Genomic DNA, 18,912 nt, shown 5'->3' with positions numbered 1-18,912 from the left:
AGATAGATAGATAGATAGATAGATAGATAGATAGATAGATAGATAGATAGATAGATAGATAGATAGATAGATAGATAGATAGATAGATAGATAGATTCTGACTACAGTATATATACATATAGTTAGAAATACACATGGAGAGACAAATAAATAGACAGAGTTAGAAGCAGACAGACGAAAACCCAGGTTTCTTGAGATCATATAGTTAGACAGACAAACAAACAGACAGATGATAAGAAAGATAAATAGACAGACAGATAGAAAAAGACAGACAGACTAATACTGATACAGATTAATACAAAGAGATAGTTAGTATAACAGACAGAAAGATAAATAAACAAACAAACAGATAGATTTAGAGAGGCAGCCATACAATCCAAGTGTCTTGAGACCCAATTAAATTAGGTAATAATGATTGTATTTTAATGGCAGACAGACATACATATAATTAGAAAGATAGACATAGGACAGACAGACAGACAGTAAGTTAAACAGACAGACAGACAGACAGACAGACAGACAGATACAAACATATAGTTAGTGTAGCGAGGCAGAGGGAAAACAGCGGCACAACAGGATGAGTTTACAGACAAGTCCCCGGAGGGTGCTTTATTTACAAAGTGAATGTGCTGTAAAAGGTGCTCTTCTTTAGGGTGAGGTGCTCTGGTGCTCCGGGAAGTAGGTGAAGGACGGTGAGTAGTCGGGTGCAGGATCGTCACGAGCTGGAGTCCGCTAAGGAGAGACAGAGAGACAAGCATTAGCACAGGGAGTCATAGAAGGAATGAAGCTCATCTTCTCCTGGCGTAGGTTGGGCTTATATGTCTCTCCGCTTGATGTGCTCCAGCTGTGTACGATCCTGGCTTGATGAAGGTCCAGCTGGGTGCAATTTGCGACCAGGGCGACGTGGCATATAATTGCTCGTTACATTCCCCCCCCCTTAGCGTCGTCCTGGTCCTGGGTGTCCTGCGGAGAAAAGGTAGAGTATTGTGAGGGGGGGTAGAATGGTTTGACAGACCTGCCCATCCTGACCATAGCCTTGAGAGCCCGTCGGCGTTTCCGTGGGAGGCCCCGGCTCGATGTTGTACCGTGAAGTTATAATCCTGGAGCGACAGGAACCATCTGGTGACTCGAGCGTTGTTATTTTTCGCTGTTGACATCCATTGAAGTGGAGCGTGGTCGGTCACCAGGGTGAATCTTCTTCCAAGGAGATAATATCTGAGCTCCAGGATTGCCCACTTGATCGCCAGGGCCTCTTTCTCCACCGTGGCGTACCGGGTCTCTGCAGGGGTAAGCTTCCGACTCACGTACATGATGGGGTGTTCTTCATCGCCGTGGACCTGGGAGAGGACCGCGCCCAGGCCCGAGTCGGAAGCGTCTGTTTGTAGGATGAAGGGGCAGCCGAAGTCAGGTGCGTGCAGTACCGGAGAAGATGTTAGTGCCGTCTTCAGGGCTTGGAACTTTAATTTACAGATGGCGCGTTTTATGGAACGCGCCATCTGCTTCCCTGTTCCATTGTATCTTCTCTGGCTGCCCCTTTCTGGTCAGGTCTGTCAACGGGCTGGCTATGGATGAGAAATTGGGAATGAAACATCTATAGTAGCCCGCTAACCCCAGAAATGCACGTACCTGGGTCCGCAACCGGGATAGATGTTCTTCCCATGACTCGGAGTGGACGATTAGGTCGTCGAGGTATGCTGCTGCATACGGCTGGTGGGGTCTCAGCAGGATGTCCATCATACGCTGGAATGTTGCTGGAGCCCCGTGGAGCCCGAAGGGAAGAACCCGGTATTGCCAGTGCCCACCGGGAGTGGAGAAGGCGGTTTTCTCCTTGGCGCTTTCACTTAGTGGTAGTTGCCAGTAGCCTTTGGTGAGGTCGATCGTGGATATGAATCGGGCTCCACCCAGCCGATCCAGCAGCTCGTCCACCCGAGGCATGGGGTACCCGTCGAATTTGGAAATTTCGTTCAGCTTCCTGAAGTCATTGCAGAAGCGGAGGGTGCCGTCGGGTTTGGGGACCATCACTATGGGGCTGGACCACGGGCTACGAGATGGTTCGATGATTCCCAATTTCCTCATCTTTTGGATCTCATCGTTGATAGCCAGCCGGCGAGCTTCTGGTACTCGATAAGGCCTCTGCCGGACGATGGTGCCAGGTGGGGTGATGATGTCGTGCTGGATGATGGTGGTTCGGCCCGGTTTCTCTGAGAACACATCCCTGAACTGACCGACCAAGGCTTGCAGCTCCGCCTTCTGATTCGGCGAGAGTTGCTCACCTATATGGACAACGGGAGAAGTTTCTTCTGAGAAGGCAACTAGATGACCTGGAGCTGCAACCCATTTCTTCATCAAATTGATGTGGTAAAGTTGTTCTTCTCTTCTTCGTCCCGGCTGACGGACTCGATAGTTTACCGGCCCTACCCTTTCTACCACTGTATATGGCCCCTTCCAAGAGGCCAAGAACTTCGAAGTGGTGGTAGGTATCAGGATCATTACTTTGTCCCCTGGTTGGAACTCTCTGGGTTGGGCGGGCCGGTTATATAATCGCTGTTGGGCGCGCTGGGCTTCGGTCAGATGTTGCTTGACAATGGGCATGACTTTCTCTATACGTCCTCTCATGTCCCGTACGTGCTCAATCACTGACCGTTGTGGGGCTGGCTCTTGCTCCCAAGCTTGACGAGCCACGTCCAATAGCCCTCGTGGTTGACGGCCGAACAGCAATTCAAAAGGTGTAAAACCTGTAGATCCTTGGGGAACTTCTCTGATCCCGAAAAGCACGTACGGGATCATGAGGTCCCAGTCGCGCCCATCCTCTGCCACCACCCTGCGGAGCATCTGCTTCAGCGTCTTGTTAAAGCGCTCCACCAAGCCATCAGTCTGCGGATGATAAACAGAGGTTTTTATTTGCTTTACCTTTAGGAGGCGGCAGAGGTCTGCCATCAACCGGGACATGAATGGGGTGCCCTGGTCGGTCAGTATCTCTGCTGGTATTCCTACTCGGCTGCACAATAAAAACAGCTCTTTAGCGATTGCCGATGACGTGGCTTTTCTCAGAGGTATCGCTTCTGGATATCTGGTGGCGTAGTCGAGGATGACAAGGATGTGTTCATGTCCCCGGGCCGACTTCGGCAAAGGCCCTATCAAGTCCATGCCAATGCGGTTGAAGGGCACCTCAATGATGGGTAATGGTATCAGAGGGCTGGGGGGTGGTCGTTGGGGAGACGTTCTTTGGCAGATGTCGCATGCCTGACAATACCTCTTAACTTCTCCATCCAACCCGGGCCAATGGAAACGATCTCTGATCCTCTTGATCGTGTTGGCTGCTCCTAGATGTCCTGCCATCGGGTGAGTATGTGCCAGTTCCAGAACAGTCTCCCTTTTGGTCCTTGGGACGACCAATAGCGTCTTTGTTTCCCCCCGCCTCTCTGCGACACAGTACAGCAGACCATTTTGAACAATAAAATGTGGGAGGGGGTGAGGGCTGGGAAACCGTTCGTTACCGTCTATGATCCGGACTTGTGGCCAGCAGTGCTTCAACGTTTCGTCTTCACGTTGTGCTCTCCCGAAATCGCCACCTGCGGTAATCTGTTGAAAAAGATCATAGTACAGGTTAGCCGATGATGACTCACCCCCTCTGTCGCTCTCGGTGGCCATCAGCGCTGTTTGGCGGTCCCGTTGAGCCCGTCCCTTGCTGTTCTTCTTTGCCCGAGCCGATCGAGCCTGATGGTGGGTGAGGAGATCATCGAACCCCGGCCAGTCTCTACCCAGAAGAAGGGGTACTGGAAGATCTGGAACCACTCCTACTTCGATGCGCCAGCTTCCCGACTTCGTCGCTATGGTGACTTTTTGGGATGGTACGTGGCGGGTATCCCCGTGTACGCATGTAATCGGGATTCGGCTTTTTCCTTCCTGATGATATTTTAATGTTTTTGGATGAACCAGGGTTATTGCACTTCCTGTATCCAATGTGGCCGTCTGTGTTTTCCCGTCTATGCATACTTTACGGGTGGGAGCTTCGGGAGGGACGTTGCGATGTACCACGCACCCTGCCATCCAGGCCGGGGTCGAGTGAGATGTTGGCTCTGTGGGCATCGGCTCGTCGACTGGGCTGGGGACCGCCGGTCTGCTGCCTGGTCTTGTTGTGCCCTCCACCGGTCGCCATGGCGCATTTACCCTCCGGGGTGGCAGAGCCGCTCTCTCCCCAGTCTCCCGGGCCACATGAGCTTCCGCCAGCTCCACCGCCTCCACCAAAGCGGCCAGCGAGTCGGGGTTCCTCATGCTGGTAAGTGTGCGGAGCCGTCTGGGTCTGGCGAGTATCTCCTTTTTTAATGCTTTATAGTCGTCATTTTTCGGTGTCTCTAATGCGAAATAAGCTCTTTGAGCTTCTCCAGTCAGGAATGGCGCTAGCATCCTTGCCCAACTTTCCTTCGGCCATCTCTCTCTTTCCGCAATTACCTCAAAGGTGTGCAGGTAAGCATCAATATCATCCAGGTCGCTGAGTTTTGTGATAAATCTATGGGCGCTCACCTCAGAGAACTGGCTGGAACCGGCCGCTTGGCGGAGCTGTTGTTCCATACGGTCTTGTCTGGCGGTGAGTTGTTCAGTTATCACTTGTTGTCTTCTTGAGATTTCCGCTAGATGGCGTACTACCTCTTCGATCGACATGACTCAGGAGGGGATGACAGCCGAGTAAGAGAGCGTGAGTGAGAGAGAGAGCGGATGCCTGTCTGTAAACAGAAGAAAAACAGAGAAAATTCAGTGGTTACTTCTTCTTACTGGTAAGTGCTGAATTTTTTTCCCTCTGAAAAAGCGCGCATTCTCCACCAGTTGTAGCGAGGCAGAGGGAAAACAGCGGCACAACAGGATGAGTTTACAGACAAGTCCCCGGAGGGTGCTTTATTTACAAAGTGAATGTGCTGTAAAAGGTGCTCTTCTTTAGGGTGAGGTGCTCTGGTGCTCCGGGAAGTAGGTGAAGGACGGTGAGTAGTCAGGTGCAGGATCGTCACGAGCTGGAGTCCGCTAAGGAGAGACAGAGAGACAAGCATTAGCACAGGGAGTCATAGAAGGATTGAAGCTCATCTTCTCCTGGCGTAGGTTGGGCTTATATGTCTCTCCGCTTGATGTGCTCCAGCTGTGTACGATCCTGGCTTGATGAAGGTCCAGCTGGGTGCAATTTGCGACCAGGGCGACGTGGCATATAATTGCTCGTTACATTAGGTAGACATATAGACAGACAAACAGAAGACAAACACACATACAGGCAAAAAAATACTATATTTTAATGACAGACAGACAGGCAGATTAGAAAGATTGATAGATAGACAAACAAACAGACAGACAGTAAGCTAGACAGACAGATACATAAGCAGACACAGACAAATACTGTATGTAGATGGACAGACAAATAGACATACAAACATATGTTTAGAAAGATTAATAGACAAACATACACATATAAAGATTAATATACAGATAGACTTATACTCATTATAGATTAATACAGACTGATAAAAAAATAGACAGAAGCCTAACTATTTAGTTTCCACTTTTCTTACTAATATGCAATTATTAAAAAAAAAAAAAAAATTGTACTAATGATTTGCTTCTTACACTGTCTTTACAGACCTGAAACTTGCCTACAGCACTTATTCATTGTTGCTCTTATAGTTGTGTAAATTGCTTCCTTGTCCTCATTTGTAAGTCGATTTGGATAAAAGTGTCTGCTGAATAACTAAATGTAAATGTAAATGTAAACAGACAGACAGACATACAACCCAAGTTTCTTGAGCCTCAATAAACTTTGCTAATAATTATTATATTTTAATGACAGACAGACAGACAGACAGACAGACAGACAGACAGACAGACAGACAGACAGACAGACAGACAGACAGACAGACAGACAGACAGACAGACAGACAGACAGATAGATAGATAGATAGATAGATAGATAGATAGATAGATTTAAAGAGGCAGAAACAGACAACCCTAGTTTCTTGAGGCTCAATGAAATTGGTAATAATTAATTGGTAACATTTTATAATAACTCCACACTATAAATCATTTATTAAGCATTATTAAATAGTCATTTAGGATTAAAAATTTATTATAATATATAAGGGATTTATAAAGCATATATAGTTGTTACTTTAGATTAACATTCACATACAGAGTAACCATTACTATACACCTGAATAATAGATATATAAATGTTGATTTCAATAGTTTATAAATCATTTACTTAGTCATTCTGAATCATCTTAAAAACCACCATCTACTCTTAAATGAAATGGTTTGTAAATACTGGAATACTTGGTTTAGAAATGAAAAAAATAAATCGGTGTGAAAGTACAATCATTAAGCACATTCAAGTCAAGAATGCAGCACTTGTAGCTGTATTTATAAACTGCTTACTAACGTCTTATAATAATATAAGGTAATGTCTATCAAATGATGAATGAACTAATTCCTAATGCTTAATCAATGATGTAATTATCATAAATTGTTACCTACATTGTACTGTATTGACAGTACAATACAGTTAGAAAAAAATGACAGACAGAGAGTTAGGCAGAGAAATATTTTCAGTGCAGAAATAACTGCCAACAAATCCATCCAAAGGCGTATCCCGAATCTGTGTCCACCTACAGGAAACACAATGCTTTGGAAAAACAGATACACTTGAGACAGTAGCACAACAGTGTGACGCGTGTTGTGCCCCACATGTGGCTGATAAAACAACAGCACTGCCCCACAACCTCTGCGGAAATGACCAGTGCACAAACACATCAAAGGGTGGAGACATACAGGCACGTGCAGCGGATCTGCCTCATTTAAACCAAAGGCTAGCAAAGCAAAAAAAAATAAAAAATGGAGTTTTAATGAACAAGTGAGGACAGGTATAAATGGAGATATAGAGACAAAGGGAAGGGATGAAGAGAGAAAGAGAGATAAGATGAAAGAAAAAAGCTTCCTGGCCTGTTAGTGGACCATCACATGTAGCGCAAGGGTCACTGTAAACCACGCGTTTCCTGCCTGCAGAGCAAGTGTGGGTGAGTTGGGGTGGAGGACTTGATAATACAATGTCTGTCTGTTTCAAGACTGATAATCTCAGTACTATCTCCAAACCAGTCAACTAGTTTCTATTTTAGACATTTTAAAAATGATAATATAAAAATAAACAAAACATCAGAAAAGGTTGGGACAGCATGGAAAACACTAATAAAAAGATAGTAATTTATCAATTTCCTTTGACTTGCTTTTCATTGCAGACAAAACAACAAACATGATTTAATGTGTTCCTTATGATTTTTATTTAGTTATTTTTTTAAAATGAACAGGTATTCCAATTTTGGTTCTTGCGACACATTTCAAAAAACGCTGGAACAGAAAAGCCTTTACCACTTTGTAATGTTGCCATGCCATTTCACAACACTTAAAAGATGTAAAGGGACTAAAGAAACCCAGTGATGAAGCATTTTATGTGTAATTTTGTCCCATTCTTCAAACAAGTCTTAAGGTGGACAACAGTACGGGGTCTTTATTGTCACATTTTAAACTTAAAAATGCACCACACTGTCACACCCTCGGCTCGTTCCTGCTCTCCCAATCATCGTTATCCCTCATCAGCCACCTCTCACCACATCCGTGCCCAATCACTAGGGGCCTCATGTATCAAGGCTGCCTAAAACTTTGCGTACTCCAGATTATACGCTCATGTTTGGATTTACTTCCGATAAAATTAATGTAAAATTGTGCTTCATGTAGGGCGTACGTGTATTTCTTGTGTGTGTTTGTTTTATTTCCATTGGTGCATCCTAGAGGCAATTGTGTTAAATTGCACACTACAAATTATGGCACCAACACGTGTGAAAAATATTGCTATTAATGTGTAATGGATGAAAATATTTATTTATGTTTTACCAATTATGTCATTTAGAACATATAAAAGCATTTGCAAATGTGTACAACCCTTAGTCTTTGCCAATGGCCGTGATGGCCTTATTAGAGGACATTCGAGGCTCCAAGGTGGCAGAGTGCGCGATGGCTGGCTTCCTGGAGCCTCATGTACGAAGTCTTGCGTTGAAATCATACTAAAACAGCTGTAAAAGCTGTAAATGTGCTGACACAGTAAAAAATCCAGATGAAACTGCGTATGCCGAATCCCACACATACTATCTTTTTCCATCCAAATTAACGTGAAACTGAGCTCACAAGCACCAGCACAAAACCCCTCCCTGCCTCCTCCCCCATATGAATATGCTAATGACTCTACTTTGGCAAAACCAAACAAAAAAGCAAAGGCAAAAGCAAGCAAAAAGAGAAACTTTGAACAGAATGTGAATTAGAGGTGTTTCTTTCTTAGGTAGACTAGAGAAAAATAGTGTTATTTGCAAGTTTGTCTTCCGGAATTAATAACAAAAGAAAAAAATAGAGAGTTTAGCTGACGCAGTTAACGCAGTGGGGTCTGAACATCACACTGTGAGTGAATTAAAAAAGAAATGGTCCGATGTAAAGGTTTAAAATTTTGTAGTGTCTATAGCAGCGTGAGTGGCAAAGCTAGTAAAATGCATGAAAACATGTTTTGACACGTTCGAGCATGAACTCGGTTCGAATCCAGCGTCTTATAAACCTATTTTTCTTTTTTCCCATTACATATCAGATTTTGCTAACTCTTCATCTCGAGGAAGACAAGTAGGAATTATTAATAAGTGTGTGTATTATGTTAAGCACATTTGAGCATCACATATTATTTGCACATTTATTCAATGCAAGTTTGTCTTCAGATGGCGCCTTCATAGCAATGTGCGTGCAGTCGATCGTTCCGATTACATTGAGAAAACCGGCGATCGCTGCAAATTGCGCTTTCATGTTTAGCTGGTCAAATGCATGGTATGGAAACCTTATAAACCTGCTAGACATGCAGATGATCCCATCTCATACAGCTGCCACTGCACGGCTTATTCTCACGTTCATTTCATTGTTAGTAAATCCAAATGTGAGTGTGAAATCTGGCGAACGCAAAGTTTTTGTGCGTACACAGCGTTGATACATGAGGCCTCTGGTGAGTGATGTATTTAAAGACATTATTAGACTTTCCCTCTTCCTTTCTGTGTTTAAGTCTGTTTTAAAGACCCAACTATTTTCTCTCACTTTTAATATTCATTGATAATTGTTTTATTGCTTTTATTTGTTAAATGTTTCTTTTATGTTCTGCTTCTCTTTCTTTAGAACTCCTACAGCACTTTGCTCAACCTTGGTTGTTTTTATATGTGCTTTATAAATAAATGTTGTTGTTGATTCCAGCTAAGTTTTTATTTTTTATTTTATTGAGCATAATTATTTTACTGCATATCAGGGGACCGCGGTTATCCATTAAAGACGTGGCTGTTAACCCCCTCAACAACCCACAAACTGACCAAGAGCATAGATACAATGATGCCCATTCTCGCACTTGGTCAGCAGGGAATTTTTTTTGAGGTCCCAGAGTACTAATTCCCTGTCACCTGGACCCGGAATCACCGTAAACCTTAAATACTCACCTCCTGCTCTCATTTTTCGGTCGGAATCAAAGTTGCATGGTTCACCTCACCTTGTCTCCCTCTTCAACTTGTCTCACGGATGTCTGTCTTCTCCCACGGAAGTCTCTTTCTTCCCACTGAGGCCTCTCTTCCCCCATGGATGTCAATGCCACTGAATAAGGGAAGTAACTGAAGCTTATCTAGTGTTAATCTGAAATCTCTCATATTTACATTGTGAACTGTTATTGAGATTGCTCATTCTCTACAACACCACTCTCCTGCTTCATCTCTTTGAATCTACTGCATTGTTTTCAAATAAAACTTTTGAAAGGTAACTATCCTTCTCATTCTTGTGAGAACATTACACACACATTTTCTGTTAGAGACAAGTCGGGACAGCAGACAGTCCAGTCAAATACCTTTACCCTCTTCCTCCGCATCCAGCACATTGTAATTTGTGCAGAATGTGATTTTTTTCTTGTTGAAATATGCATAGGCTTCCCTGGAAAAGAAGGCAGCATATTATGCTGCAAAATATGTACTTTTCAGCATTAATACTGTCATCACAGTAGAGCAAGTTACTTTTGCCAAGGGCACTGACACAACCCCATACCATGACAGTAGTGGCTTTTGGACTTGTTGCATACAACAGTCTTGATGATCCTTTTCTTCTTTGGTCTGGAGCACATGGCGTCCATTTCTCCTAAAAAAAAAAAAAAACTGAAATACTGATTCATCTAAGCACAGTACATGTTTCCTCTGTGTGATTGTCCATCCTAGGTGCCTCTGAGCCCAAAGAAGTCGACAGCGCTTCTGGATACTGTTAACATTGGGCTTCTTGTCAACACAGTAGTTTTCACTTGTATTTGTGGATGTAACTTCGTACTCTGGTACTTGACAGCAGTATGCCAAAGTAGTCCTGAGCCCATATGGTGATATCACTGATAGATGAATGAGCATTCTCAGGGATCAGAGATCATGGTTGCTCAAGTAAGACATGTGCCTGCCCTTGTCCTTTACACACTGAAATTCCTCCAGTTTCCTTGAAACTCTTTATTGTGTTATGCACTATTGAAGGTGAAATATTCACATGCCTTTCTGTCTTGTTTTTAAACATTTAAATTATTTTCTCACGTATTTGTTGAAAAACTGGTGATCTTCGCCCCATCTTTGCTCCTAAAGAACTAGACCTTTCTTGGATGTTGCTTTTGTTGATGTCACCTGTTTCAAATCACATCATTATTTATCCAATTTACCTGATTACTAGACCTAAACTGCTACTGTCCCAACTTATTTTTTAAATGTGTAGCAAAAACCAAAATTTAAATATGCGTTTATTTAGAAAAAAATAAAATAGAAATCATGTGGAACATACTGTTACAACTTTTTCTGATTTAAGGTTGTAAAATAGTCAAAACAAGGATTATAAACACACTCTACAATAAGAATTATATGTTTAGTCCACCTAAAATAAATTATTTACTCACCCTTTACTTGCTCAAAAACTATTTAAGTTTTTTTTTTTTCTTTTTTTTCTGTTGAACGTAAAATAAGACATTTTGAAGAATGCTGATAGCTGGCACCCATTGACTTCAAATAATATTTATTTATTTTTTACAATAAAAGTCAATGGATGCCAGCAACCAGAATTCCTAAAAATATCTTCTTTTACATTCAACAGAAGAAAGAAACTCACAAATGTTTAAAACCACACTATCACTGTAAAAAAAAATTTAAAAAATAAAATAAAAAAACTTGTATCTGCTCAATAAAATTGAGGTAACAGATTACAAGCAAGATTATTAATTGAATTCAACAAGTACAGATTAGCTTACTTAAAATTAGTTATTCAAAATGCACAACTGCAATTTTTTAAGTATTAAAAGAATAAGCAAATTTAAAACTAAAACATTGGGTTAATTGGACAGAAAAAAAAAACAACAAGACAATGTTAATGAAAACTACTTAATGTTTTAAAATTTAAAATTATATCTGCAAAATTGATGCAAACAATTTGATGAATTTAAACAAACAAATTAAATTTAGTAATGTACGACTTAATTTATTTAAATTCAACACAAATGAATTGTTTACAACCACTTTAAAAAAAAATTGTAATTCCAAGGAATCATCTTTGAATCATTTTTTCAGTGATATCCACTCAATAATATTGAGGCAATTACAAGCAATATTATTAAATAAATTAAATAAAAGTGCGGATTGAGAAACAATTTAATTAGCTCAAATCGTCAGCTTGGAAATATAAGGTTCTGTCTGCGTTCTGAATAATTTTGAGATATTGAGCTTCAAAGTTTTTGCATTCCATATAGCAAACAGTATGTGTGTAACATTTTTTTTTTTTAAATTTAAAGTCTTAAAATGTAAACAACTTATAAAAAAATCCCATAATGTAAATAAGTTGTTATTTAATAAAAATATATCAATAACTCAATTTTGACAAAACATGTCATATAGAACCTTATAATTCTAAGGTGTTCATTGAACAAAACAGTGACCCCCTAAAAAGCAAGAATTGTGTTGTTTTAGCTAACACAAACGATGTAATTTTTTGAGTGTATTGGGAGAGTAAATTTAGATTTTGGGGTGAAGTATACCTGTTTAATATTCAGGAAAGATGCATTTATTTTTATCAAATGTGAAAATAAGAAATTTGCATAGATCATGGCCTGTCATCCAATAGAGATAAATCTAAAGATCCTGAAAAGTTATTTAATGCATAATAATAATTATAAATAGTATTTCAGCAAAATGATATGATTTTAAAAGCACAAAATAAAGCAACAACTGTTGAATGAATTTTATTTTGAAACATTTTATAAGATATCCATGTGGAATTTAATCAAATTATTATTTTACGTTATTTAAATAATATTTTACAATATTACACATTTTTATAGTTGTAATTTATGACATTGTAATAAATACATGGATTTGCAACCCAAACTTACTAAAAACACTAAAAACCTATTTATATTAATATTTGTAATCATCCTAAATTCTATAACAAGGGAGTTCATTTTTGGAATAATTGATGATAATATCCCCTAAAAAATAAAATGAGTAAATTGACAAGAAAACTATATGCTGCATTTGTACACGAGGACAGAAATCGGGAGTTACAACTTGAACCAGACATAGGCCTGACTGACTGACCACATGTGCCCAAAATTTGGCTTTAATGACAGCAAATACTGTGTAAATGCTGCCCTCTAGTGGCTTGAAGCCGTATATAGACACATAAATATGATGAAATCGTATAGTAAGCGTTTCAGACACAACACTATAGTCCGACAAAATGTTCCCTCCCGTGGATGCTTGTTAAATCAAGATAAGGGAACAACTCTGGCCCTACAAACGTAAACTAATTGGGGTTATATTATATTTATACATTTCACAAGTTCAGACAAAAATAAACATTAAGTTGAAGCCTTTTAATCCATGTTGGACCAGCATATTCATCTCAGCAATGCAGAATTTCTCAGGTCAAAAAAATAATCAGTTCTTGGATTTAGAGTGTCATAAAAAAAACTTTGTGTTTTTAGACATTTTAAAGAATAATTACAACCTCTCATTTATAGAAGAATCCATGTATCTGGATGCAAATCATTTTAAAGTTTTATCATTTTTTTTCTTTTTGAGTTGTTAGAATGAAAAGACGAATGCAAATATGGAAAACAAAAGGGTTCTTCAAACAGGAACAAAATATATGACAAACATAATCAGCAAAATAATTGAAAGCAAAATAATTAACAGGAAAAACTGACAAAGAAACCTAAAAAACTGTAGAGATGATTATCCTAAAAAGAAAACACATTCAGGATTCTAACTCTAATCCAAATGTCAAATTCACTGGCCTTAAATGAATATAAAGATGAAAATAGAAAACTGGCAGATGTTTTGTCCCAAATAGCGCAACAATTTGCGAAGTTTGTGATTTTTTTAATATTGGCACAGGTATGTTTTGGCCAGCAACGACACTGTTCAAATTCCTGCCACACCATCTGTATCGTTTTATACTAAACAACACTATATAGTCATGTATAGGAAATGTGTGACTCACTTGAGACATGTCCTTTGACATTACAGCAATGCAAATTCAGACAAAGTCTATTTAACTGAGGCTTTTTATGTTGTATCGATCATTACAATTTTAATTTGTAGCATTATTTTTCTAATGCTGTTGATGAAGAGATTTTAAAAGTTTATTATGATCATTTAGAGTCATTCATCAAACACATTCACAATTCACAGCAAAAGCAATACAAGAAATACTGCACATATTGCTATACATTTTGAGAAAATATGCAGCCAAATCAGTAATTTTTGTCAGAATATTTGAATTGTGGGAGGTAAAATTTAAATGACAAACAAATCCTGGATAATTGGACAAAAATATATCTAAAGTTCCCTGATTTTCAATATTTGGAATAACCTTTTAAAATTAAATATTGATATTCTAGAAATGCCTTGACCAGTGGAAACCCTGTATAGTAATTTACATGAGTTATGACAACAAATCAGTGGCAGGAAACAAAACAAAGGAAGCGTGGGTCAAACGTAATGGGTCAGGAAAACATCAAAATTAGTTAAAGGTACAATTCTTGCTATTAACAAACCATTAATGGTGTCTTTTTGTTTAATAAACTCATAATTTGCTGCATATTAATAATTAGGTTTAGGTATTGGTTTGATATGTGGAATAAGATTATGCAGAATCTGTTTACATTTATAAGTACTTATAATTCAAAGCCAATAGATAATAGCGAGAATTGGTACTTAAACTATAGTGTTTCCTAATCAGTGTGTACTGGGATTATGAATATGAATGAAATATAAATTAACCCCTTAACTGTTGAAAATGACATGTTCTACTTAAATAATTGCCAATCTTCAACACTTTGTTAGAGAGATTTAAGCTTGGTCTCATTTTTTTTAAAAAGACGCTTGTCAGATTGTAGCTAAAGTGAAAAAGTACAAAAAAAAGTAATTAAATAAAATAAAACTTATATGTCTTTAAGTTTAGGAAAATAATAAAACAATAAATGTAACTTATCATATTACATTAAATATGTATTTTATGAAACCTGTTTTAGCCCAAATTTGACAGAAAATCAAAGCTAAATATCTGAACAAATTATGATAATTAAATATAAGATAAAATATATGATAATAAAACAAAGAAACTATTAGTTCATATCTTAAAGAGCCTATATTATACATGAAATAGGGTCATATCTTGGTTGTAAGGGTCTCCAACAACAGTTTAATATGCATGCAAGGTCAAAAAACACTTTCATGGTCTTATAATCTGCATTTATTTTTACCTAATTATCCCAGCGACTCCTGTATGAATCGTCCAGTAATTCATTTGTTCCCAAACCCCTCCTTAGCGCGAAGCTAATCTGATTGGACCAACCACAGTCTGTCGCGATTGGTCGACTGCCTTCAGTCAGAGTGAAATGCCAAACAGCTAATCAGCAATATAAAAGTAATCACAGTTCATACACGCTCGATGGTGTAGGCGTGGAGTTTAGCTGCCAGTGGGTCAATGTAAATACAGACTATGGACTTGAAAATACAGACGACTAACTATTTTGAGCAAAAACTCCAAAAGCAGTTGAGGAGATCTCCTAGCTTCTCACTCTGCTCTTTTCACAGACACACACACACACACACACACACACACACACACACACATATTGCACAAACACACACACGCACTTAACCCTGCTCCGGACGACAGCGCGCGCACGCACGCACGCACACGCACGCACGCACGCACGCACGCACGCACACACACACACACACACACACACACACACACACACACACACCTCCGGACGACAGCGCGCGCACACACAGACACACACACTACTCCTCGTCCACGGAGCTCCGTTAACGCAGCACGCGTCGCGTTTTTAACGTGACTTTGCACGCGATAAGAGAATATAGCCAGTTAACCTGATACAGTACACGCGGTTACAAGTAACAATTCACAACTAAATACATTTGCAAGCTAGAGTCAACGAGGCAACTTTAATCGCACGTACTTACACTTGAGAAATGGAGGAAGAAAAATCCTGACGTCCATCAATAAGTTACTCTTTACTGATCCTTCCTTTAACAAACGCTGATGAAGTATTCTTTGTAGCATGTAGCTTCCAGAAGTTTCCAGTAGTTTCCAACTGCTTGGCTATAATGCTGAGGTTTCATGTTTGGGTAGAGACTCAATATATCCATCTGCAGTGTGACTTCAATCGACCGGCATGTTTGTGTGTGTGTGTGTTTGTGGGTGTGTGTTTGTGTGTGTGTCTGGGTTTCTGCGTCAGAGGGCGGGGCCTCAGGTTTGAAATCTCCCGGGTTTGCGCGTGCACGTGAATAACTTGGTTTCGTTCGTACGTCATGGCGAAACACCAAATGAATCGGTATCAAGGCGACTCGTTTGAAGCACTATGAGTCGACTCTTTTATAGATGAATCAACCGTTTTAAACACTGTACACTAACAGATTTAAGCCTTAGCTGGATACTTCACTTCACTTAGAGCTGTGTTACACACTACATGGAGGGGAATTTTCAAAAACCCATAATATGGGCTCTTTAAAAATTAGCTTTCAGTAACATTTTGTTTGGCAGCAGTACCAGACATCACCACCAGTTGACATTCAGTTTCCATTGTGACCTTACAAAAGCGCTCCATATGTCTGCGCATGTTTTGAGAAATATGAACCATATTTTTTCTTACTTTTGACAATATTTGCATTGTAGATATCACATTGTAAAGTATTGCGGGCAGTTTGGCGATATTTGAAAAGAAGTGACTTTCATTTAGTCTTTAAAAAACTTTTTTTTTTTAATGTGGATTGCTGTAGCAAAGTAATACTTTACTCTGACGAGAATCCTTGTTGCAAATCAATAAATAACTATTGTTCAGTAATCTCATATCAGTCAGATATGAAAACTAGAAATTTTAAGGTTTCAAATTATACATAGTTTGTTATGATTCTTTATGTTTAGACTATAATATCAGGGCAATATTACTGTAACTGTAAATAGTCAGTAAATGGACAGTAAATAGATTTTAAAACAAAGAAACAGTGGTAAAATATGGTTTTAGAAGACCTTCCCAACAGTATTTTGTAAGGATCAGATTGGAATTTAACTGAAATATAGTTAGGGACAGTTAGCTCACCCAAAAATTGTAATTCTGTCATAATTTACTCACCCTTCTTGGGTGGCCAAAACAAGAAGCTCTGGAAAAGAAACAACAGCTCCATGGCAGCAGTGAGTGCGGTCAACGGAGATTTCTGTGGATTTGTGGCACCAGTGGAGCAGCAACTGGTACTTCAGGGAGATCCAGGGGCAGCTCTGGAGCCCGGTCAGCTGACCTACTAGAAGCTCTAGAAATCGTATAAGTATAAATGCATTGTCGTGCTGTTTAAGCTGCTCTGCAATAACACTTCCGAAACGCTAGCTGGCAGTGATGTTTTTATGTTCCTCTGTGTCGAGTTTCTTTGCTGGTGTTTTGCTTTTTCTGAACGCTAACTTGTACAAGTAGCTAAAACTCGATCATTCTGAGGCGGAAACAGGTTGACATGCAACAAATTTAATCATAAGGTAAACACAAAACAAAAGTTTCCATCTGAAGCTCCTTCATGGGACTTGACACTACACTAAACACTCGCTCCAACGGATTCGAGCTGCACTGCCCACACTCGTCATCGCTACCAAGCCAACCAATCATAGAGCTTGCGCTATGCGTCGTTGCAATGTGTAGATAGATTTTTTGAGAAGTGCATGTCAGCATTGGCATCTGCCACAGCAAAGGCTGCACCAGAGCATACACCTGCCCTTGACACAAAAGTGTAAATCAGCCCTAACACTCCTGAAATGCTAGCTGGCAGTGAGGTTTTTATGTTCCTCTGTATCAGGGTTATTCGTGGGTTCTTTGTTTTTTCTGAACGCTACAAGTAGCTAAACGCGCTCAGAGGCAGGAACTGGCAGACATGCAACAACTTTAAAAACTTTAAAACAAAAGTTTTATTATTATTATTGTTGTTATCATGTTTATTTTACCAGGAAAGACACATTGAGATAAAAAAAAAAATCTTTTGCAAGAGCATCCTGGCCAAGACTAGGCAGTATACATGTCACGTAAGTCTAACAGACAACAAACAAAAAACAATTACCAGTTAACATGAATCACACTGACAAACTATTCAAAACATCTACAAACCTGCGTTACAACTTCTAAAACTTTTATTCTTGTGGCAGACCTGCCAGTGTGGTTATCTGCGTCGCTATGGAAACAACTCCCTCACCGAAATCACGCCTCGTCACATGCTGATCAGGGACAGCTGCTGCTTGTTGGAGGGGGAATATTTAACAGACGCCATCGGGGAAGACCGCGAGCATGATGACAGCAGGCAACACACTGAGTTCTCTCCTTCCACTGGGCACCCTGATCGGCACTTCACCCTGCACAATCCTTGGACCCTTGGACCCTGAATTCACCACCCTGCACATCCCAGCACACTTATCCTTTGCTCCACTCCCTCAATAAACACCCTACGGGGATTTAAATTGCCTCTCTGTGTCTGTGTGATCTCTACCTCGTGACATCTTTTAAAAGCATGTAGTGAAATCAATTCTTTGAACTGCAACTGTGTTTGCAGATTATTCCATGCAAAAGGTGCTGCGTACTTAAAAGCCTTTTTTCCCCATCTCAGTCCGCACTTTAGGAACAGACAGTAAATAAATATCCTGAGAGCGAAGACCATAGTTACGAACAGGCTTTTTACAAATATAATTCTGTAGATATGATAGGAGTAAACCCAATATAGATTTGTAAACAAGGATATGCCGATGCTTCGTCGAATGGACGAAGCAGAACAACCTACCCTTGTAAACAGCACACAATGATGAGTTGGGGATTTTAAATTAGTTATAAATCAGTTTTCATCTGGAGCTCCTTCGTTTTTTATCAGAAAAATAATACACACAACCGCATTTACGCATGTGTAAAACATATTTCTAAAGGTGCTGTTGACTTAAAATTTTTTTACCAGATGTCAATGACAACTAAAGTAATCAATACACAAAAAGAAAACAAAACTAATTAGTTTAAAAAATAAGTTAAATACAATAACAATAATGTAATAACACAGGGACAAAGTATAGAACACATAAAGAGAGGTGTAAAGACATGGAAAGCCCAGACAGCAGCCAGTGTCATTCTATTATTATTATTATTCATGATTCTCTCAGATTTTTTTATTTGTATGTTTGGATTGTTTGGGTTTAAACCAAAATCTGAAAGCAACGATGTACAGCCATTTTCAGATCTCTCCAGAGATGTTCAATAGGATTTAGTTC

At 39.7% G+C, this 18,912-nt stretch overlaps 1 protein-coding gene across 1 annotated transcript; it reads right to left on the bottom strand.

The window, feature by feature from the left end:
• Positions 1-578: 578 nt before the first annotated feature.
• Positions 579-9,831, bottom strand: LOC141379075 (uncharacterized). The gene is made up of 2 exons (XM_087295673.1): positions 9,590-9,831; positions 579-5,016 (listed from the first exon to the last, which is right to left on the bottom strand). The coding sequence occupies exon 2, from the start codon at positions 4,660-4,662 to the stop codon at positions 1,465-1,467; it is 3,198 nt and encodes a 1,065-aa protein (XP_087151799.1). The 5' UTR covers positions 4,663-5,016; positions 9,590-9,831; the 3' UTR covers positions 579-1,464.
• Between the last annotated feature and the right edge of the window lie 9,081 nt (positions 9,832-18,912).

This window comes from Danio rerio, chromosome 19 (assembly GCF_052040795.2).
Source record: "Danio rerio strain M-AB ecotype USA chromosome 19, GRCz13ab, whole genome shotgun sequence".
Classification (NCBI taxonomy): domain Eukaryota; kingdom Metazoa; phylum Chordata; class Actinopteri; order Cypriniformes; family Danionidae; genus Danio; species Danio rerio.
The sequence above is the reverse complement of the archived record's forward strand: the minus strand, read 5'-3'. Positions and strand labels throughout refer to the sequence as shown.

Bases quoted from the DNA above. Each gene is read 5' to 3' on its own strand.
- LOC141379075 (XM_087295673.1), bottom strand. From the start codon at position 4,662: ATGTCGATCGAAGAGGTAGTACGCCATCTAGCGGAAATCTCAAGAAGA.